This window comes from Hyaena hyaena, unplaced genomic scaffold (assembly GCF_003009895.1).
Source record: "Hyaena hyaena isolate Hyena2069 unplaced genomic scaffold, ASM300989v1 scaffold_591, whole genome shotgun sequence".
Lineage (NCBI taxonomy): Eukaryota > Metazoa > Chordata > Mammalia > Carnivora > Hyaenidae > Hyaena > Hyaena hyaena.
In genome coordinates this window covers 398,969-417,131 of record NW_024081224.1, presented here as the reverse complement: position 1 = coordinate 417,131, position 18,163 = coordinate 398,969, and the positions used below count along the sequence as shown (strand labels likewise).

The 18,163-nt window shown below is 47.3% G+C and overlaps 1 protein-coding gene across 3 annotated transcripts in view; it reads right to left on the bottom strand.

The window, feature by feature from the left end:
- Positions 1 to 18,163, bottom strand: part of SFXN5 (sideroflexin 5) — a 118,663-nt gene that overhangs the window by 80,347 nt on the left and 20,153 nt on the right. For all 3 annotated transcript variants that reach the window (XM_039256896.1, XM_039256898.1, XM_039256897.1), the window contains exon 3: positions 10,079 to 10,156. In XM_039256896.1, coding sequence (XP_039112827.1) covers positions 10,079 to 10,156 — 78 coding nt within the window. The remainder of the gene's footprint in view (positions 1 to 10,078; positions 10,157 to 18,163) is intronic.

The following is an 18,163-nucleotide window of genomic DNA, read 5'->3' as shown; positions in this document are numbered from 1 at the left end:
TTTTCCATCTTTTTTTATTGTGGAAAAATATACATAACCTAAAAATTTACCATTTTAACCATTTTTAAGTGGCAGTTCGTGGCATGAAGCACATTCAGTTATCTGTCTCGCAGGGGAGGGGCAGAGAGAGAGGGAGACACAGAATCCGAAGCAGGCTCCAGGTTCTGAGCTGTCAGCACAGAGCCTGACAGGGGGCTCGAACCCACACCATGAGATCATAACCTGAGTAGAAGTCGGATGCAAACCAACTGAGCCACTCAGGCATCCCATGTATCCAGTAAGTCCTAACACGTATGCCTCCCTCCCCCACCATCCTGCTTTCTGTCTCTATGAATTTGACCACTCTAGGTATTTCATAGAAGTGGAATCATAGTCTTTACCCTTTTATGACTGTCCCGTCTTTTACTATTTTCCCCGAGGTTGTCACTGTTATAGCAGCAGCTTGCAAAGAGAAAAGATAAATGCATGCAGATATCTCTGGAAGGACACAGAAGGGACTGATGGTTACTCTAGGGAGAGAAAGTGAGCAACTGGGGAAACTTGGGTTCTATCCTCTACTTTCTTTATAACTTTAGAAGTCTGTAGATTGTTCATATATTCGCTATTCAAAAGCAGTGTTAAGAAATTAAGAGAAGTCAGTAGAAAAATAGAAATAGGGCACAGGACTTCTAAACTCTTTATTGACCTCAATGGCACAGACTGTTAACAAAAATCTATGTCCCCTTCTTCTAAAATAACAGAACAGTAGTGGGCAGGTGGCGGACCTCCTTTGCAGTTAGGCTCATCCATGTGACTGAGGCCCCCAGTGGCATGTGAGGGGAGGTAAGATGTGCCTTTCCCTGGCCAGTACCCATCACCCTCCAACCCTGCTTTCTGTCCCCTCCGCATGAGCCAGAGCAAGTATGTGGCTGCAGCCCAGCCTGGGTCCCGCGGAGAAGACAACCCAAGGAGATGGTGGAGACACGTAATGGAAGGAGGCTGGGTCCCTGAACGAGCCTGTGGAGCTGAGCCATCTGCCACCTGGAACTTGAACTGTTCCCCAGGAGAGAAATAAACTTCTATTTTGTTTGAGGTCGTACATTTTGTGATCTTTTGGTTAGAGCAGTAAGTCAAGTCCTGACTAAGATAACCCATTTGGCATCATAGGAAACTGCCTCCCATGATATCAGGAGGACTTTCCAGAGACAGAGAAAGGGATGAAGCTAAGAGAGTGTTTGGGGCTCTTCTTGTGACGTTCAGCAATGCTCCCACTTCAGGAGGCAGGTGAGGTGGGAGGGACATCTCCATTTTAAACTAAAATTCCTAGTCATGACCTGATCTTGTCTGGGCTCCTCCATCTCTAGGCTGTAGCAACAATAGTCAGAGTCTTGGGTTGTGCTCTTGGCTCAGCCATGAACTTGCAGTCTCCCATGCGAGCCACCGCACACTTTATACTCTTACATTCTTTTTAAAATTAACCAGGCAGGAGAAAAGGCAGGAAAGGCCCCTTCCTGTGTGATGTGCCAGGCCCAGCCTGTAAAGAGAGTAGGGCAAGGACTCGGGGCTGACGTGCTGGGTCTGGGTTTTTCCCTGTGACCTGCTGGACCCATGGGTCAGAGGCTGGATACAGGAGTAGCAGTAGAACCATAAGCCAAGAGCTGGTGGCTAGCTTGAAGTTTCTTTCTTTCTTTCTTTTTAAAGTTTATTTATTTTGAGAGAGAGTGAGTGCAGGCAGGGGAGGAGCAGAGAAAGAGGGAGAGAGGGAATCCCAAGCAGGCTCTACACTGTCAGTGACAAGCCTGATCCAGGGCTGGAACTCACGAGCCGAGAGATCATGGCCTGAGCCAAAATCAAGAGTCAGAAACTCAACAGACTGAGCAACCCAGGCTTGGAGTTTCACAAGCCAGTGCTGAAAACAGGTTACAGGCAAGGATCCTTCTGGGATGTAAAGCACTGGGTGGGAGGCAAAAGAGGTGCAGTGGACAGTCTGTCCACATTGAGAATCCAAGACAGGGGGCCTCTAGAATTTTCTCATCAGCCTGTGAAGTAGCTCCATGTTAACCTGCAAATTCCTCAACCTTTAACTTATAAAATTCTCAACATGACCTATCTCCTCTGGGCTCAGCCCATCTCATACCATGCCTCTGGCGGAACATAAAAGTGTGCAGCCCCAGTCCTTTGGAACTCATTTACTGCAGCAACACCCATGTGGACGTGAGACTTTGGACCTTGGGCAATGAGGACGGAGTGGGGGTGGGGCAAGCAGTCTGGGCAAGAGGTTGCTGGGACAATGCAGAAGCTTGCTGATTTCAGAAATGGCCAGTGTCTCAGCCGAGCTGCCAAATGAACCTATGAGAACCCCGCAGAGAGGCTGAGGGAAGGGGCAGAGGGTGGGCCCCGACGTGCTTCAGAAGGAGAAGCTTTGCCTTTTGGGTACGGAGCAGGGCATACCCCCAGCACCCAGACCCCAGATGGAGGAGCAACCGCCCCCAGTCTGGCTCGCTCCCCTTCCCCTCTGCCTCCTTCCAAGCTGCTTCTCCAAACCTCTATAGGCAGCAAAGACAGAGCCTATTTAAAACAACCTCCAGAAGGTAATTAAACAGAGCCCTAAGGGGATCCTTCTGTAAAGCAAAGGATGCCTCCATAAAACAAACAAACAAAAAAAAAAAACTTCCTAATTTATCATTTGGGCCAATCCCATTATTCCTTACCATTAATTTTGTTGCCATGGTTACTCCTAGGTAATATGTACATATGCAAGTCTATGAGGGGTAGAGGTACCCCCCCTCAATCCTACAGATTCATAAAAGGAGAACTCCCCCCCCCCAAGTTTAGCAGCAGTCATTTCTTCTGTATACATGCAGCTTCTCGGAGAGGACAGACCTTGGGGTCAAACCCTGGTTTGAACTTCAGACCCCCGCTTGCTGATGTGATTGGAGACAATTTCCTTGATCTTTTTGCATCTCCACTTCCTCATTTGCAATATGGGGATATAAATACTTAGTTTCAAGGTTATTGTGAAAATTAAAGAAAATTCATTTGTTCAGCAAATATTTGCTGAGCACCTATTATGTGCCGGGCACAGCTCTGGCATCAAGAACACATCAATGAACAAAAATACTGCAAAATTTATGCTTTCATGAAGCTTATATGTTAGTGGGGACAGACAATAAACTAAAAATAATAAAAATTTAAAAAATAAGTAAATTATTGATATGTTAGAAGGATGGAGGCCTCAGGAGACATGGGAAAGTGAAACAGGGTGAGGATAGAGGGTGTGTGTGTGCTGACAGTGGGGACAGAGGGTACAGCAGGACAAGGTGGGCAGAGTCATTTTCTTTGTCATTCCTTTTTTTTCTTTAAGTGGGTTGCATGCCCACCGTGGAGCCCAATGTGGAGCTTGAACTCATGACCCTGAGACCATGACCTGAGCTGAGATCAAGAGTCAGATGCTCAACACACTGAGCCACCCAGGTGCCCCAGGGTCATTTTCATTCAGGTGACACTAGAGGAAATATTTGAAGGAGGGAGTGAGTCATGCAGATATCTAGTGGGATATCTGGCAGCCAGAACAGCTAGTGCAAAGGCCCTGAGGCAGAAGCGGGCCTGTCCAGCATGTTTGAGGGATAGCAAAGGAATCCAGTGTGACTGAAGTGAACCGATAAGGGGAGACTATTAGGAGACAAGATCACAGAAGGATGGCAGCTTTGCAGGCTATGCTAAGGACTATGGCTTTGACTCTGAGAGGAAAGGAGAGCAGGGATGCTACACAGTTTGTAGGGCAGTGGTTCTCGCGGGCGTGGGGGTAGGGTTGCACTCGGGGGCATTTGGCACTATGTGGTTGTCGTGACTTGGGAGAGGGTGCTACTGGCACCTGGTTGGTAGAAGCCAGGGATACTACTAAACATCCTACAGTGCACAGAACAGCCCCTACAACAAGGAAGGAAATATGGCCCCAGATGCCAATAGCACTGAGGCTGAGAAACCCTGGGAACCAAGGAACAAATGAAATAATGTATGTGCTCACAGATCACTCTGCATGCTGTAATGGAACAGACAGAGGGTCCCATACAGAATAAGGAGACCACCCAGGAGCCCACCGCAGCACCCCAGCCCAGAGACGCTGCTACAGCACTCAGCACCATGCCTAGCACATCCTGCAAATCCTTCAGCAGGATTGGTCACTTGCCTGTCCTGTGCTAACGGTAAGGGACAAACCATGGCTGACCCAGAGGGGTGGGCTCCTGACCAGGAGTCAGACTCTAGGGGGCTGGAAGGCTAGGGTAAGGAAGGAGGTGTCAGCCAAGCCTTCCCTTCAGCCAGCATCTGGCAAACCTGCTGACACCCAGGGAAGATTTGGGGTGCAAGTATTTTTAACTCTCTCGTATTTTCTCTATTTTCAGCAAAGCCCAAACACAGCTGACCCCATTTCCACGCTGCCAGAGGAGGAGGCTTGCAGGATCTTTTACACCAGCTGCCCTTTCTCCTTGGCAGGTTGCAGGCAGAATCCACCCTTTCGTGAGGCCTCTGGGAAACCAGTAGGTTATGCTGGGTGCAGAGTGGGCAATTAATAAGGTGAGCTGGTCCCCAGTCCCTGGGGAATGTGGGACGATGGGCAAGAGCTGGCTCTCGGAAGCCTATGGGGGCTCCTGGAGACCTGCTATCCTCACGCCTGCCCGCCTGCCCATTCCAGTAGCTTCCAAGCTGGTTTCCCTAACGGCACTTACCCTCCCCCAACCACCTGGCACTCGGACTGACTGACGCTACCACAGTGCACATTCAGGCTACTCCCTTGCTCAACAGCTTCCAGTAGCTTCCCCTTGCCCTAGGCAACAGATCTAGCATCTCTACCTGGGTTTCAAAAACTTTTGCAATAAGTAACTTCCCAACTGCCTCTCCAGCTTCCTCTCTCTGGTCCCATCTTCTCACCCTGCTCCTTCTCCTCCTCACCCCCTCGCTACCCATCTCTCTCTCTCTATCTCCACTCCACTCCACTTCTCCCTCTTGTCTGCGAACGCAGTGGGTCTCTGTCTACACTCTACGCCAACCACCTGTGTCCCCTCCTTGAGGCCTTTCCTCACCGCCTGCATTCTGAGGACTCTCTCCCTGCTGAGCTCCTATCTGCCTCAGCATGACCTCCGCACAGTGCCTCCTCCAGCCTGGCCTCTAGCGCCCGCTTCTGTGTGGTCACCTCACCTGTGCTGGGAGCAGGCTGCATGAGGCAGGACCAGGGTGTGCTCGGCTCCCCCTCGGGCTCACCTCCCAGAGCAGCTACTCCATACAGGATGTTCAGCAGATGCCCAGGGCCTGCACTAACTGTGTGCGAACCACACAGGTGTAGCTGGGCTGCACACCTTCATAAATGCCAAGCTCCTCTGCCCACCATGTTTGCACACATCAGTCCACAGAGTATCCTCTTCTCGGCCAAATCCACCTTTGGATTTGGTGAAGTGGGTGAAAGATGGGCACTGGCTCTAACAGGCCCAGCGTCAGATCCTTGTTCCACAACATACTGGCTATGTGACTTACCTAAGTAGTGTAACCTCTCTAAGACTCAGTTTTCTTACCTGTAAAATGGGACTAATAGGGTCCCAAGCAGTGACCCTACCAAATAGGGTTCCTGTGAACATTAACTGAAATATGTGTAAAGTGCTAATACTTAGCGCAATGCCTGGCACTTAGTAACCACAACATGAGTGGTGGCTCATTACCAAGAGGGTGTCTTTCATGTTTAACCTCACCCATCTCCATCCACACCAAAGCACGGCAGCAACACCCCAGTATATGAAGCGCCACAGCAGAGTCAACATCCAGAAGCCTAGTCCAGCTTCCTATGCTTATACCTTTGCTCTCATCTATGGCTTTGTTGTTGTTTTTAAATTTTTTTTAATGTTTATTCATTTTTTGAGGGAGAGAAAGACAGGAGCAAGTGAGGGAGGGGCAGAGAGAGAGCGGGAGGCAGAATCCGAAGCAGGCTCCAAGCTCCCAGCTGTCAGCACAGACCCAACGCAGGGCTTGAACTCACAAACCGTGAGATCATGGCCTGAGCCAAGTCAGATGCCTAACCGACTGAGCCACCCAGGCGCCCCTATGGTTTTGTTGTTTAACTGATAACTACAGTCCCTATTAGGGCTCCTTGCACATCAAGTTTCTACTTGTCAAGCCCACAGGGTAATTTATATTTATTTTTATTTTATCGTAAGGACCAATTTTTCACCGGAATAACAACCTTTTAACAAGTTAACAGTCTCTGGAGGAGATATCAGCCACCCACCAACAGAAGACCAAACAAAGGCCATCAGGCATGAAAAAACTAGCAATCCACTTGTGTGTGCCCACTGGTGAGATGTCATAACGAGAGGCCAGTTTAGATAACAAGCTGGGAAGCAGGTTACCCTGTGCTGCCTACGACATCAGGACAGGCCCTCAGGCATCACCTGCTAAAGGACGTCAGAGCAAGCGCAGAGCCTGGGGCAGAAGAAGCAGCTGTCCAGACAGATCAAGAGCCACCCTGGGCCTAGACATGACTTGTGAGCAGGGCCAGCCTAGACCAGGAGTGGGGGGTCATCCTTAACTCGAGAATGCTGAGGCTTCCCCAAACCCTGGGCTTATATGTCATCACCCACCCACTCTTCTTGTCCATGGAGGCCAGAGGGGGTGTGGCTTTGTAGATGAGGCCCAGGGAGGGAAGCATTGTAAGAGCTGCCACAGAACCCAGTCCCTGATGCTCCAGAGAGCCAGGAGGACTGGCAAGGGAGGGAGAGGGAAGATCTGATTATTAAGGGGGCCGAGCAGCAAGTTCACACCTAGAGCACTGGGCTACCCAGCCACCAGATGGACACTGCAGGCATCACCAACATGAGCCAGGATTGGGAAGCATGGCTAGTGCCAGGATCCCCCTCTCCCCCTACCCCCTTCTCAGCTCTCTGGAGGCACATTGGGGCTTTCAGGGCAGAAAACAAAAGAGGCCCAGCAAATAGGACAGGCAACTTTACGCTACTGAAGGGAGTAAAGAGGAGAAACATGGCCTCATTCCCCAAACTGGATGCTGGAGGCCAACCCACGAGGCCAACCTCAGCCAGAGGGAGCTTGGGTTGGGAGCAGGTGCCGGGTGAGGAAGAGCTGGGGGACTGAAGTCACCCCTGACAGGTCCAAGAGGAACTGCAAGAGTCTAAGGACTACTTCGGCTTAGAGCACGCCCCCCAGGCTCCTCAGTGCCCGTGCCGGAGGGAAGCACTGTGCTCACAGAACATTCGATCACAGCCTGTGTTTCCTGCTGATGGCAGCACAGATGCCTGAAGATAGACCCTGTCTAGCTAGGCACTGGCCCATCTCCCACCACTCCCCAGGGCCCTGCACAGGGCATCTGGCCAAGGTGCTGCATCAGCTCCCATATTTGCCCTCCTTTCAAGTGGTCAGGGCTCAGTCAAGCACATTGTCCCGGACTTCCCCTGGAGGGAAAGCTGTCTCTGCTCATGATGTGCTTCCTCACCTGGATGGCCTCTTACCCAGTCCTTCTCTTGGCCAGGGCCCTTCTCATCCCTCAAATCTCAGGTGGGAAATCTTGTCCAGACAGTCTGGGCAGGTTACTCCTTCCCCTGCTCTCCCACAGTATCATGGCTTTTCACAGTCATTGCCTAGATTCGGCGGGTCCATGAAGCAAGATCTTCATCTACTTTCTTCCTTCCTCTCTCCCCTAGGCCCCAGCATCAAAACCAGCCTGCAGGTGCCCCCAAAATACATGTTAAATGAATTGGGTTGGGGAGAGCTGATGGCGAAGTCACCTACCCTAGGAACAGCCAGCTAGGCACTAGTATGTCCTGTTGCAGCCCAGAGCTTCCGCATGGGCTTTGCAACCTAAAGGTGTTAGAAGGCCAGGGCAGTGCCCTGCAGGGCCACCCAAAGAATGGAAGAGGAGACAACAGCTGAGGAGGGACAGCAACATGTTTTCAGATGGAAAATAAGTGGAGTTTGAGGAACTTATCCAGTAGAGAAGAAGAAACCATCCCCCAAATGCCTGAGGAAGGCATGCCTAAGGACCCAGTCCCGTGGCCTCAAGACACCAGCAAAGCTCAGGACTTGAAGGTACCAGGTGCCATAGGAAAAAGGGGCTAATCATAAGACTAAACACAGGGAGTTGATCGAAAGTCTGTCCTCAAAGCAATAAGATCCCAAGGTCTTCACCATACAGCAAGGTGACTTTTACCACCCTCACCTGTGTTTCCCAGATGCTGGGGTTTATCAGTCTTCTGGAGAAACTAAATCCAAGTGATCCCAGACTTATGAACGAACACCAGCACAGTGGAGTATGGAAGTAGGTAAGACTCAACGCAGGGAAATTAATAAAAAAATCTGCAAAGTGAATACTGGGACTCCAGCCTCCCTCCCCCACTTGCCTTCCAGAATGCAGAGACGTGAGATGGCTACTGTATTCACAAAATAGGAAAAGAATTCTATTAAGAAGAATTTTAAGGGGTACTGAGATGGTTCAGTTGGTTAAGCCTCTAACTCTTGATTTTGGTCCAGGTCACGATCTCACAGTTCTTGAAATCAAGCCCTGTGTTGGGCTCTGCACTGACAACACGAAGTCTGCTTGGGATTCTCTCTCTCTCTCTCTCTCTCTGCACCTCCCTTGCATGTATGCATGTGCACTCTCCCTCAAAATAAATAAAAACATTCAAAAAAGAAGATTTTTAAAAAGAAACAATCAAAGAGCTCTTGGAAATAAAAATTATACTAGCTGAACTTAAAATTTCAATAGATATGTTGAAAATAAACTCAAGAAAATTTCTTGCAAAGCTATACAGGACAAAGTGATGAAATAGAAGAGAGAAAAAAAAATATAAGAGCATTTAAGTGTCAATCTAAGATGTTGAGTATTTGACTAATAGGAGTTCCAAAATAAGATGAAATTATCAACAAAACAGTTTAAGAAAATTAGCCAGAACTGAGAGACAGGAGTCTTCAGATTGAAAAGGGTCACTAGGAACTCAAAATAATGAATTTTAAAAGATCCTATACATTTCCAAGAAGGGAAAACAGGTTACTTGCAAAGAATAGAGATGAAATATATCAGATTTCCAACAGCTTCCTGAAAGTGAGAAGACAATAATGTCTTCAAAGTTCTGAAGGAAAATGTCTGCCAACCTAGAATTTTCTCCTCAGCAAAACTGTCCATTAAGGCTTTAATTCTTAATTCCATTAAGAATTACAATTTTCAGACATAAAAGGACTCAAATTTTTCTTCCCATTTACTCTTCTTTTAGGAAGCTACTGAAAGAGATGTTCCACCAAAACTAAAGTATATGCCAATAGAAAGGCCTGGGACTGGAGGAGGTGGACACCAGAAAGGAAAACTTCAAGGGGGGGAATGGAATCGAAGGATTCAGTCTTCAGACTGAAAGGAGGTACTGAAAATATCAAAAGGCTACTAAAGAATGTAATAAGAGGTAGAGATGGTATTAAGAACTTTTGGGTTGTGGTATGCTAGTATATATTTAAAAATCAGTTCTTTGGGGAAGAAAGTCCCGATTTGTAGCATTTGCCAATTTCCATAATGTAAATACTCCCACGTGGCTCATTTCAGGTTACTTCTGTGATGTCATTGAACGTGGAAAAGATGTACACATCAGCTCCAGGAAACTACTGCCTTTGGGTGTCTCTTGCCTTATCAGCCTCCATGCTTTCCCCCAGACCCAGGGGATGGGAGAGAACTGATTGTATCCTTCAAAAAGCCAGAAGTCCAGGGGCGCCTGGGTGGCTTAGTCGGTTAAGCGTCCGACTTTCGCTTAGGTCATGATCTCACGGTTCGTGGGTTCGAGCCCCGCGTCGGGCTCTGTGCTGACTGCCAGCTCAGAGCCTGGAGCCTATTTCAGAGTCTGTATCTCCCTCTCTCTTTGACCCTCCCCTGCTCATGCTGTCTCTCTCTCTCTCTCCTAGAAATAAATAAAAAAAAAAAAAAAAAAAAAAAGCCAGAAGTCCACATGTCTATGTAGCAGTAGTATCAGTGGATAAAGAAGGGAAGGGAGGTGGTTCTGGATGCAGGGAAAGGGTTGCGACTTTGCCACCTTCCTTCCCCTTCTACCTCCAGGAGAGTTACCTGTTCATTGGTGACCCCTGGGCGCAGGGTCCCATGCTTATAGTCCTCCAGCAGCTGCACAGCCTCTCTGAGACGTCTCTGCAGGGGAAAGAAAACAGACATTCAGGGGCACAGGTCCAAGGCTCCTGCAACTCTTTTACTTGCAAACAATAAAGAAGGGTACACTTTAAATGTCCTTCCACAGGGATATGGCCAAATGACAGTGGTATAATAATACTAGGGAACAATATTTAACAGTTTAAAAAAGTGAAGTAGATCTGCATGTGATTCCATCTCCAACATATTTTTTTGAGTGAGAAAGTGAATTGCAGAATCGTATGATGCCATTCATTATACTAAACAAACAAAGCCCACACACACATAGAAAACAATATTTTTCTATGAGAATATTTAGTGTATAAATGCATCAAAAAACTCTAGAAGGAGACTCCCCAAACCAGTGACAGGGGTTGCCTTGGGGTAAGAGGAAAGGGTCCAGACTTGGCAAGGGGTGTCAGAAGGAAATTTAATCTTAATTGTAATATTGAAAGTTTTTATAAAGAGAACATATTTATATAATACTCATAGAATTTCTTTTCAACAGTCTAAAAACACCAGCAGAGATTTACATACTAGAGTACATATGGCTACAGTAACTGGTGGAGGGGGGAAAGAGGAAGGATAGAATTGTATCATTTGTAAAATCTTAAAAGCTAAAGGGACAGCAACAGTGACTGAAGGCAGGCAGCCTTTGCCCACCAAAATATTTGTTTAAGAATATTCATAGCAGCACTATTAAAACAGCTCCAAACTGCAAACAATCCAAATGTCAATAGTAGACTGGACAGGTAAATTGTAGTATATTCACACATGGAATATTACCCAGCAATGTAAAAAGCAAACTACAGATACATGTTACAACATGAATGAATCTCACAGACATAAAGTGGCAAAATGGATTTTCCAAAGATGGACACTCCAATATCTGCCACCCCCCACCCTCTTTTAGAACACTTCCACATGCCGGTCAAGAGGTAGAGTCCATGTTTGCTCTTGCTGATCCTGGGCAGGGCTTCGTGACTGCCGCCACTAATGGAGTATGGCTGAGGTCAGGCTACGTGACTTCTGAGGCTATGTCTAAAAATGCTTCGCACTTTGACATTGTTCTCTCGGGATGGTTGCTCTCTTGGAACTCAGCCATCATACCGTAAGGAAGTCTGAGCAGCTTCTGGGGAGACGTGCCTGGATGGGAAGTGAGGCTATGGCCCGTGGCTACAGTTGAGCTATCAGCTGACGGTCAGCTCACCCACCACGCAAGTGACCCATCTTGAAATGGACTTTCCAGCCCCCCATCAAGCTGCCCTAGCAGATGCTGCATGGAACGGTGATGAAACATCCCCTGTAAGCCCTGCCCAAATGGAAGATCAGTGAGCAAAAGAACCGAGGGTTGTTATTTTAAGCCACTAGATTTTGGGGTGATTTATGAAAGCTGAAATACATAATGAAAAGCAAAAGAAGTCAGATGCCAAAGAGTATGTATAAAGTTCCAAAACAGGCAAAAGCTAATCTAACCAACCTGGTGGAGGTCATGTTACTTTTTTTTTGGAGGGGGGGAGGGCAGGGTGCTGACTTGGAAAGGGCATGAGGGAACCTTTGAGGTAATGGAAATATTCAATGTTTTCATCTGAGTGGTGGTTATACGGGTATAAACATAAGTCAAAATGCATTAAGCCGTAAATTTAGGATTTGTGCATTCTATCATATCTAGGCTGTACCTCAAGAAATTAACAAGAAACAAATAACAGTCATGGAAGGCAGCCTATGTCAAAGTCAGATGAGGCACCCAGACATCAGGGTTGCTGCCCAGTGAAGCTGCCCTCCTGTTTTACTTTTTATAATTTTGACTGATTGATTGATTGATTGATTGACTGAGAATGTGAGCAGGGGAAGGGGCAGAGGCAGAGAGAATCTTAAGCAGGTTCCATGCTCAGCCCAGAGCCTGACGTGGGGCTAGATCCCATAATCCTGGGATCATGACCCGAGCTGAAATCAAGAGTCTGTCGCTCAGGGCCTGAGCCACCTGGGTGCTCCTATTCCCCTTTTGATTGAAGAACAAGGCTGGCTGAGCACGAATGCAGAGAGACCTCAACAGAAGCCTCTTGGTCTAAAGGCAGGATGCAGCACCAGGAAGGGCACCCAGTGGGGCAGATGGGGTATTTGCTGAGCCAGCTGACGGGCAGTCCCATAGGATAGGACATGAACAGCCACCTCCTGAACTGCAACAGCAGGCCTAACTGCCGGCCCGGACAAGCCAGCCAGGCCACCCGACCCATCGGGCCTGTGTGTGAAGTTTCTGTGGCCAACGCTGGTCTAACTCAGGGCATCGTGGGGCCAGGGAAACTTCTTAACTTAGGAGCAGCCTGACTGCTGGGAAGTACCTCCCCTACCGTTTCAAATGTATGTATATCTACACCAGGATTCCAGAGTCCCTTCCCAGAACCAGTTTCCGAAGTAGAGATAGCTTTGTGAGGGTTTTCATTGGAGGGGGCCCCAATTAATGCATGCTGTTTAGAGAAAATGTTAGAAAAAAAAAAAGATAAGCACAAAAGATCATTTTAAATCACTCATAAACATACCACTGAGGTAACTACTGAAGAAGTGAGGATGGTTTAAAAAAAAAAAAAAAAGTGAGGATGATTCTCCTTCTAGATGTAATGCATTTGTTTTCCAACAAAATGGGATCAGGCTGATTGTTTCAACTTGCCTAAGGTCACACAGCTAGAAAGTGGGAAGTTCAGTCTTTGTAGCCGGAGCTCAGTCGAGCCCTTGCTCTGTGCTCCCAACACGCCACAAGCCTCATAGTGATGCGGGCGAGCCCCCCACCCCGAGCCTGCTTCCTCCCACGCCACAGCCTCTGCCATGGGACAATGAATGCTCTACTTTCCAGTGCTGAATGGTGAATGGCTCCGTGTTCTCATTGTTTTCCCACTCCAGGGATTCTCCCAAGTTCCTATAACAACCTGGCCACATTCCATCTCATTTGACACCATCATCAAAGAGAGGCCTCCTGCCACAAGAATAAGTTCCAAAGATCCCTGATCTTGGCAAGGGTTGAGGGAGAACTAAATCCCAAGTTCCTGAAGACAATCAGGACTGGAAGAAGCTAGAACATGCTTTGCTGTTGCTGGGCCTTCCTAACCCTCGGCCAGGCCCCTCCGTCAGAGGCTGAGGGGCTGGGGCCGCAGGCCCTGCTGTGGAACAGCCAAAAAGGACCTTCCGAGTTCCCTGAGGCCTGCCTGTTCTGGGGGCTGGGCTCTTCACGATAGAGAAGGAGGCTGTTATCCAGGAGACTTGAGGGATGGGAAGAGCGTCTCCTTGCTTTAAACCCTCCTCTCACTCCCATGCATTGTGCGCTTGACGGAAGAGCTCTGGGCACTTGAGGGGTGGAGAAAGCTGAAGGTCCGTGGCGGGGTGAACTTTGCAGGAAGTCTTTTCAGCCAGGAACAAACGGGCAGCCAGGCCCTGAATGCAAAGGCATGGAGTGACAGATGTAAGGCTGCAGGCCCTTCTCTAGAGCCCTGGGCCAGGGGGAGGGACGGCCCGGGTTGCTTCCCAGCCTCCCTCATTGGCTTGCCTGCCTCTTGCTAACCTGCCAGGTGTCACCTTGAGGTTGTCTCCTTGGATTTGATGGGGGCATGGTCTCCAGAAGATCCTTCTGGAAACCCTGGCACCTGGGAATTCAGCTCCAGGGCAGAGAATTTAAACAGAGGAGAAGCCTGGCCCCAAGGCCCTAGGGGGTAAGGAGAAGGAAGCAAAAGGGCAAGCATGGAGTGTTAGGGTGGGGGGGGGGGAGGGGGCAGGAGACAGAGCCGGACAGTAATAGGGACAGAGGGACCCAGGAAGGAAAGGACACAAAAAGGAATGCTGGGGAATGAGTTATCAAAAACAAACAAAACTAAATTTGGGGCACCTGGGTAACTCAGTTGGTTGCGCATCTGACTCTTGGTTTCAGCTCCAGTCATGATCTTGCTGTTCATGAGTTCGGGCTCTGCATCAGGCTCTGCTGACAGTGCAGAGCCAGTGTGGGATTCTCTCTCTCTCTCTCTCTCTCTCTCTCTCTCTCTGCCGCTCCCCTGCTCATGCTCTCTCTCTTTCTCTCAAAATAAATAAACTTAAAAAATTTTTAAAAACAACAAAGGAAACTAATCTTTTTTGGCAGAGGGTATGATAGCCCACCCTCAAACTAAATGCAGACTGTAATCCCTGCTTGGCTAAAAGAGAGGGTGTCAAAAATGATATCAATATTTATCATAAGAGTATTTAATATATTAAACACATGTTGGCAGTGGTAGCACCTGACCAGGATATGAGTAGCACTCAGAAATATTTCACCCCCACAACTGGTAAAGGGACAACCCACCATCTGGGTAGTGCCTGCATGTTGCCACCTCCTGGTCTTGCCCATACTGTTTGCTTTATCGGGACGCTCTTGGTCCCCAACAGTCTACGACCATCCCCATCGATCCTTCCAGGCTCACAGCCATCTTCTCCATGAATCTGCCAGAAATGTTCTCCCTCTCCTCTCAATAGTCAGCGCATTTATTGGGTCTGCATCTCTCTGAGGTCCCTGACCACTGAAGTACCCATATGTCCCTGTTATCTGTCAGAGATTGCACAGTGCAGGGACCAAGGGGCTGGTTTTAGGTGCTTTGCAGATCCGCAGGACCCACTCACCTCTGTCCCTCTTAACACGGGGCCACACGTAAGAGGGATTTAACAAAAAATGAGTGACTGGGGTTGCTGGGGGGAGAGGTGAAGGGTATGGTCAGGGTTAGGAATCCAACTTCCAAAGCCACAGACCAAAGTCCCTTGATGGTGATGCTGATTTGACAGAAGCCCAGAATTGCAAGAGACTGCACTATTTACACAGGATGTAGATAAGAATACCCCTTGGCATATATCTTTCATAGATCCATCTAGGCCACCAACACCCCATCTGAAATAATCAGGGCCAGAAAAAAGGAAGGGCATTTCCATGTCCAGGGTCACAGAGTGTGTGGGAGGCACCTAGGAACCTCAAATCCCCTCAATCCAGTGCTGGGACATTTCTACAAGACATCAGCATGGACGGGGCACCTAAGTGGCTCAGTCCATTAAGCGTCCAACTTCTGCTTAGGTCATGATCTCATAATCCGTGAGTTTGAGCTCCACATCAGGCTCTCTGCTGTCAGTGCAGAGCCTGCTTCAGATCCTCTGTCCCCCGTCTCTCTCTGCCCCTCCCTCACTCTCTCTCTCAAAAGTAAATAAAAACATTAAAAAGAGACCTCAGCATGGAAGACCCTCCTGTCCTCATAACAGTAACTGAAAGTAGGATCATCTCCCAGTGATTTCACAGCAATGCCTGCACCCCCAAAGCTGATGCCTACTGGGGCAGGGCACCCCAGGTAAGAAAAAGAAGAGCCTTCCTTACTCTCATTCAAAGCCAGACCCAGCCCAACACAGAGAAACTGAAGCCCTGAAACATGGGTATTTTAGGCAAAGTGGAGAGTTTGGAAGTCCCATAGCTTGAGGAACTGAAAATTTAAAAAAAAAAAGAAAAGAAAAGAAAAAGGAAGAAAAACCACAAAAACCAGCATCTAGGGCTAGGGGAGAATGAATTGGCAAGGGGGTACGCGTGAGAGAACAGAGCAGGGATGGCTGGTGGGGGAGCAGGGGGAGGTGGGGGCAGCAGCTATGTCACATCATGCCTTAATTGCTCAGTCTCTGACTGTTCTCACCTGAGGGGTCAGTCTTGCACTTGCCCAGCGCAGAGCCATGCATTCTCACCTCACCAGAAAGACTGTTTGACTCATTCTTACTGTGGTTCCAAATGCTGGGACTTGCAGAAGATAATGACTTATATAGAGACAGAGTCCTGAGTCCTTCTCTTGTCTTCCCTCAGCCTTCCTATACCCTCCTTGTTCCTTCCCAGTAGTCCTGGGGCCCCCAGGGTAAGACGTCTGTGTTAAGATTGGCCCTTGGCTCCCCGCAGCCCCAGGCTATCCTCAGGGAGGCCCAAGGGAAGGGGAAACCAGGGACATAAGGAGGAGGCTCTGCTTTCCCTGTAGCTGACCTCTGATCACCTTCAGGGGGCCCTTGAGAGGTAAACCCATATAATTCTGGCAGCATGACAGGAAGTATAACCCTTCAGAAGAGAAATCTGTCCAGCTACCCAAGAACTTTAGAAACAATCATGGCCTCCAGTCTAGATAGCCTATTCTTAGAAATTTATTCTAGAAAATAAATGTAGCTGAAGTGAAAAGCGATAGGTTTGAGGCTATTTTTCTTGGAAAGAAGCAAAAGATAGGAAATCAGCTATGGTGTTAGATCTAAGTGTCTAACAGGGATGCTTATTTAGACTTTAAAACTTGAGGGGCGCCTGGGTGGCTCAGTCAGTTAAGCATCCGACTTCGGCTCAGGTCATGATCTCACAGTTCATGGGTTCAAGCCCCGCGTCGGGCTCTGTGCTGACAGCCAGCTCAGAGCCTGGAGCCTGCTTCTGATTCTGTGTCTCCCTCTTTCTCTGCCCCTCTCCTGCTCATGCTCTGTTTCTCTCTGTCTCAATAATAAATAAACATTTTTTTTTTAATCTTAAAAAACCAGACTTTAAAACTTGATTTTAAAAAATTATAGGGGCACGTGGGTGACTCAGTCAGTTGAGCATCTGACTTCAGCTCAGGTCATGATCTCACTGGTTTGTGAGTTTGAGCCCCACATGAGGCTTGCTGCTGCTGTCAGACTGACAGCCCACTTTGGATCCTCCATTCCCCTCTCTCTGCCCCTTCCCTGCTTGCACTCTCAAAAATAAACATTTAAAAACAAACAAACAACTAATTATAAAGACTTGGAAATGAGTGAAAAAAGCAAATAAAAAGTGTTCAGTGTAATAGTATGCCAAAAATGCATGCAGATAGGCAAGAACTTAAAGTGTATAAAGGTACTGACATTTGGTTCCCTTCCCTTATGTTCATGTTTTGTTCCTTAAATTCCACTTGTGGGTGAAATCATTGTGATATTTCTCTTTCTCTGACTGATTAAAAATAATATAAACACAGAGTGGGAGACAAACCATAAGAGGCTGTTAAATACAGAGAACAAACTGAGGGTTGCTGGAGGGAGTGTTGGAAGGAAGGAAGGGCTAAAGGGGTCAAGGGCACTTAGAGGGCACTTGTTGGGATGAGCACTGGGTGTTACACGTAAGTGATGAATCACTAAATTCTACTCCTGAAATCATTATTCCTCTATATGTTAACGAACTTGAATTTAAACAAAATAGTAAGTTGTCACTAGGAAGCTATCAAAGATCTTATAAACAGGATGAAAACTATAACTGTTTACAAAGCTGTATTAGGTAGAAGATAATGCTATAAATTCAGGCACTATTTCAGTTTCTGTAAAAATCCCAAAGAGGGATAAACAAGCTTTATGTTTACACTTACATTTTTATAAATAATCAATTAAAAAATTGAATAAAAAATATACTGACATTTGGATATTTTTGAATAAATATTCTATCAAAGATGTTAAAATTAGAATATCAGATGTTGTCTAGAAGGCATTTAAATAAATGGACATTCACAAAGGGATTAAGAGTACACTTACCATGATGAGCACTAAGTAATACTCAGAATTGTTGAATTACTATATTGTACACCTGAAACTAATATAATGCTGTATATTAATTATACTGATTTTTTATTAAAGTGTAGAGAAATATTATAATTAAAAAGTAGTTGATAAAAATAACAAATAAATGGACCTCCAAACTCACTATTATTGGGACTTATAAATTGATATAATCTTGGTACCGCTTGGTATCAACTACAGGGCAATTTGGCAATATATATGAAAAGCCTTAAAATGTCTTTCATTCAGAGGGGTGCCTGGGTGGCTCAGTCAATTAAGCATTCAACTCCTAATTTTGGCTCAGGTCACGATCTCACAGTTCGTGAGATTGAGCCCCGTGTCAGGCTCTGTGCTGGCAGTGCAAGGCCTGCTTAGGATTCGCTCTCCCTCTCTCTCTGCCCCTCTCCCCCTCACACACACTCTCTCTCTCAAAATAAATAA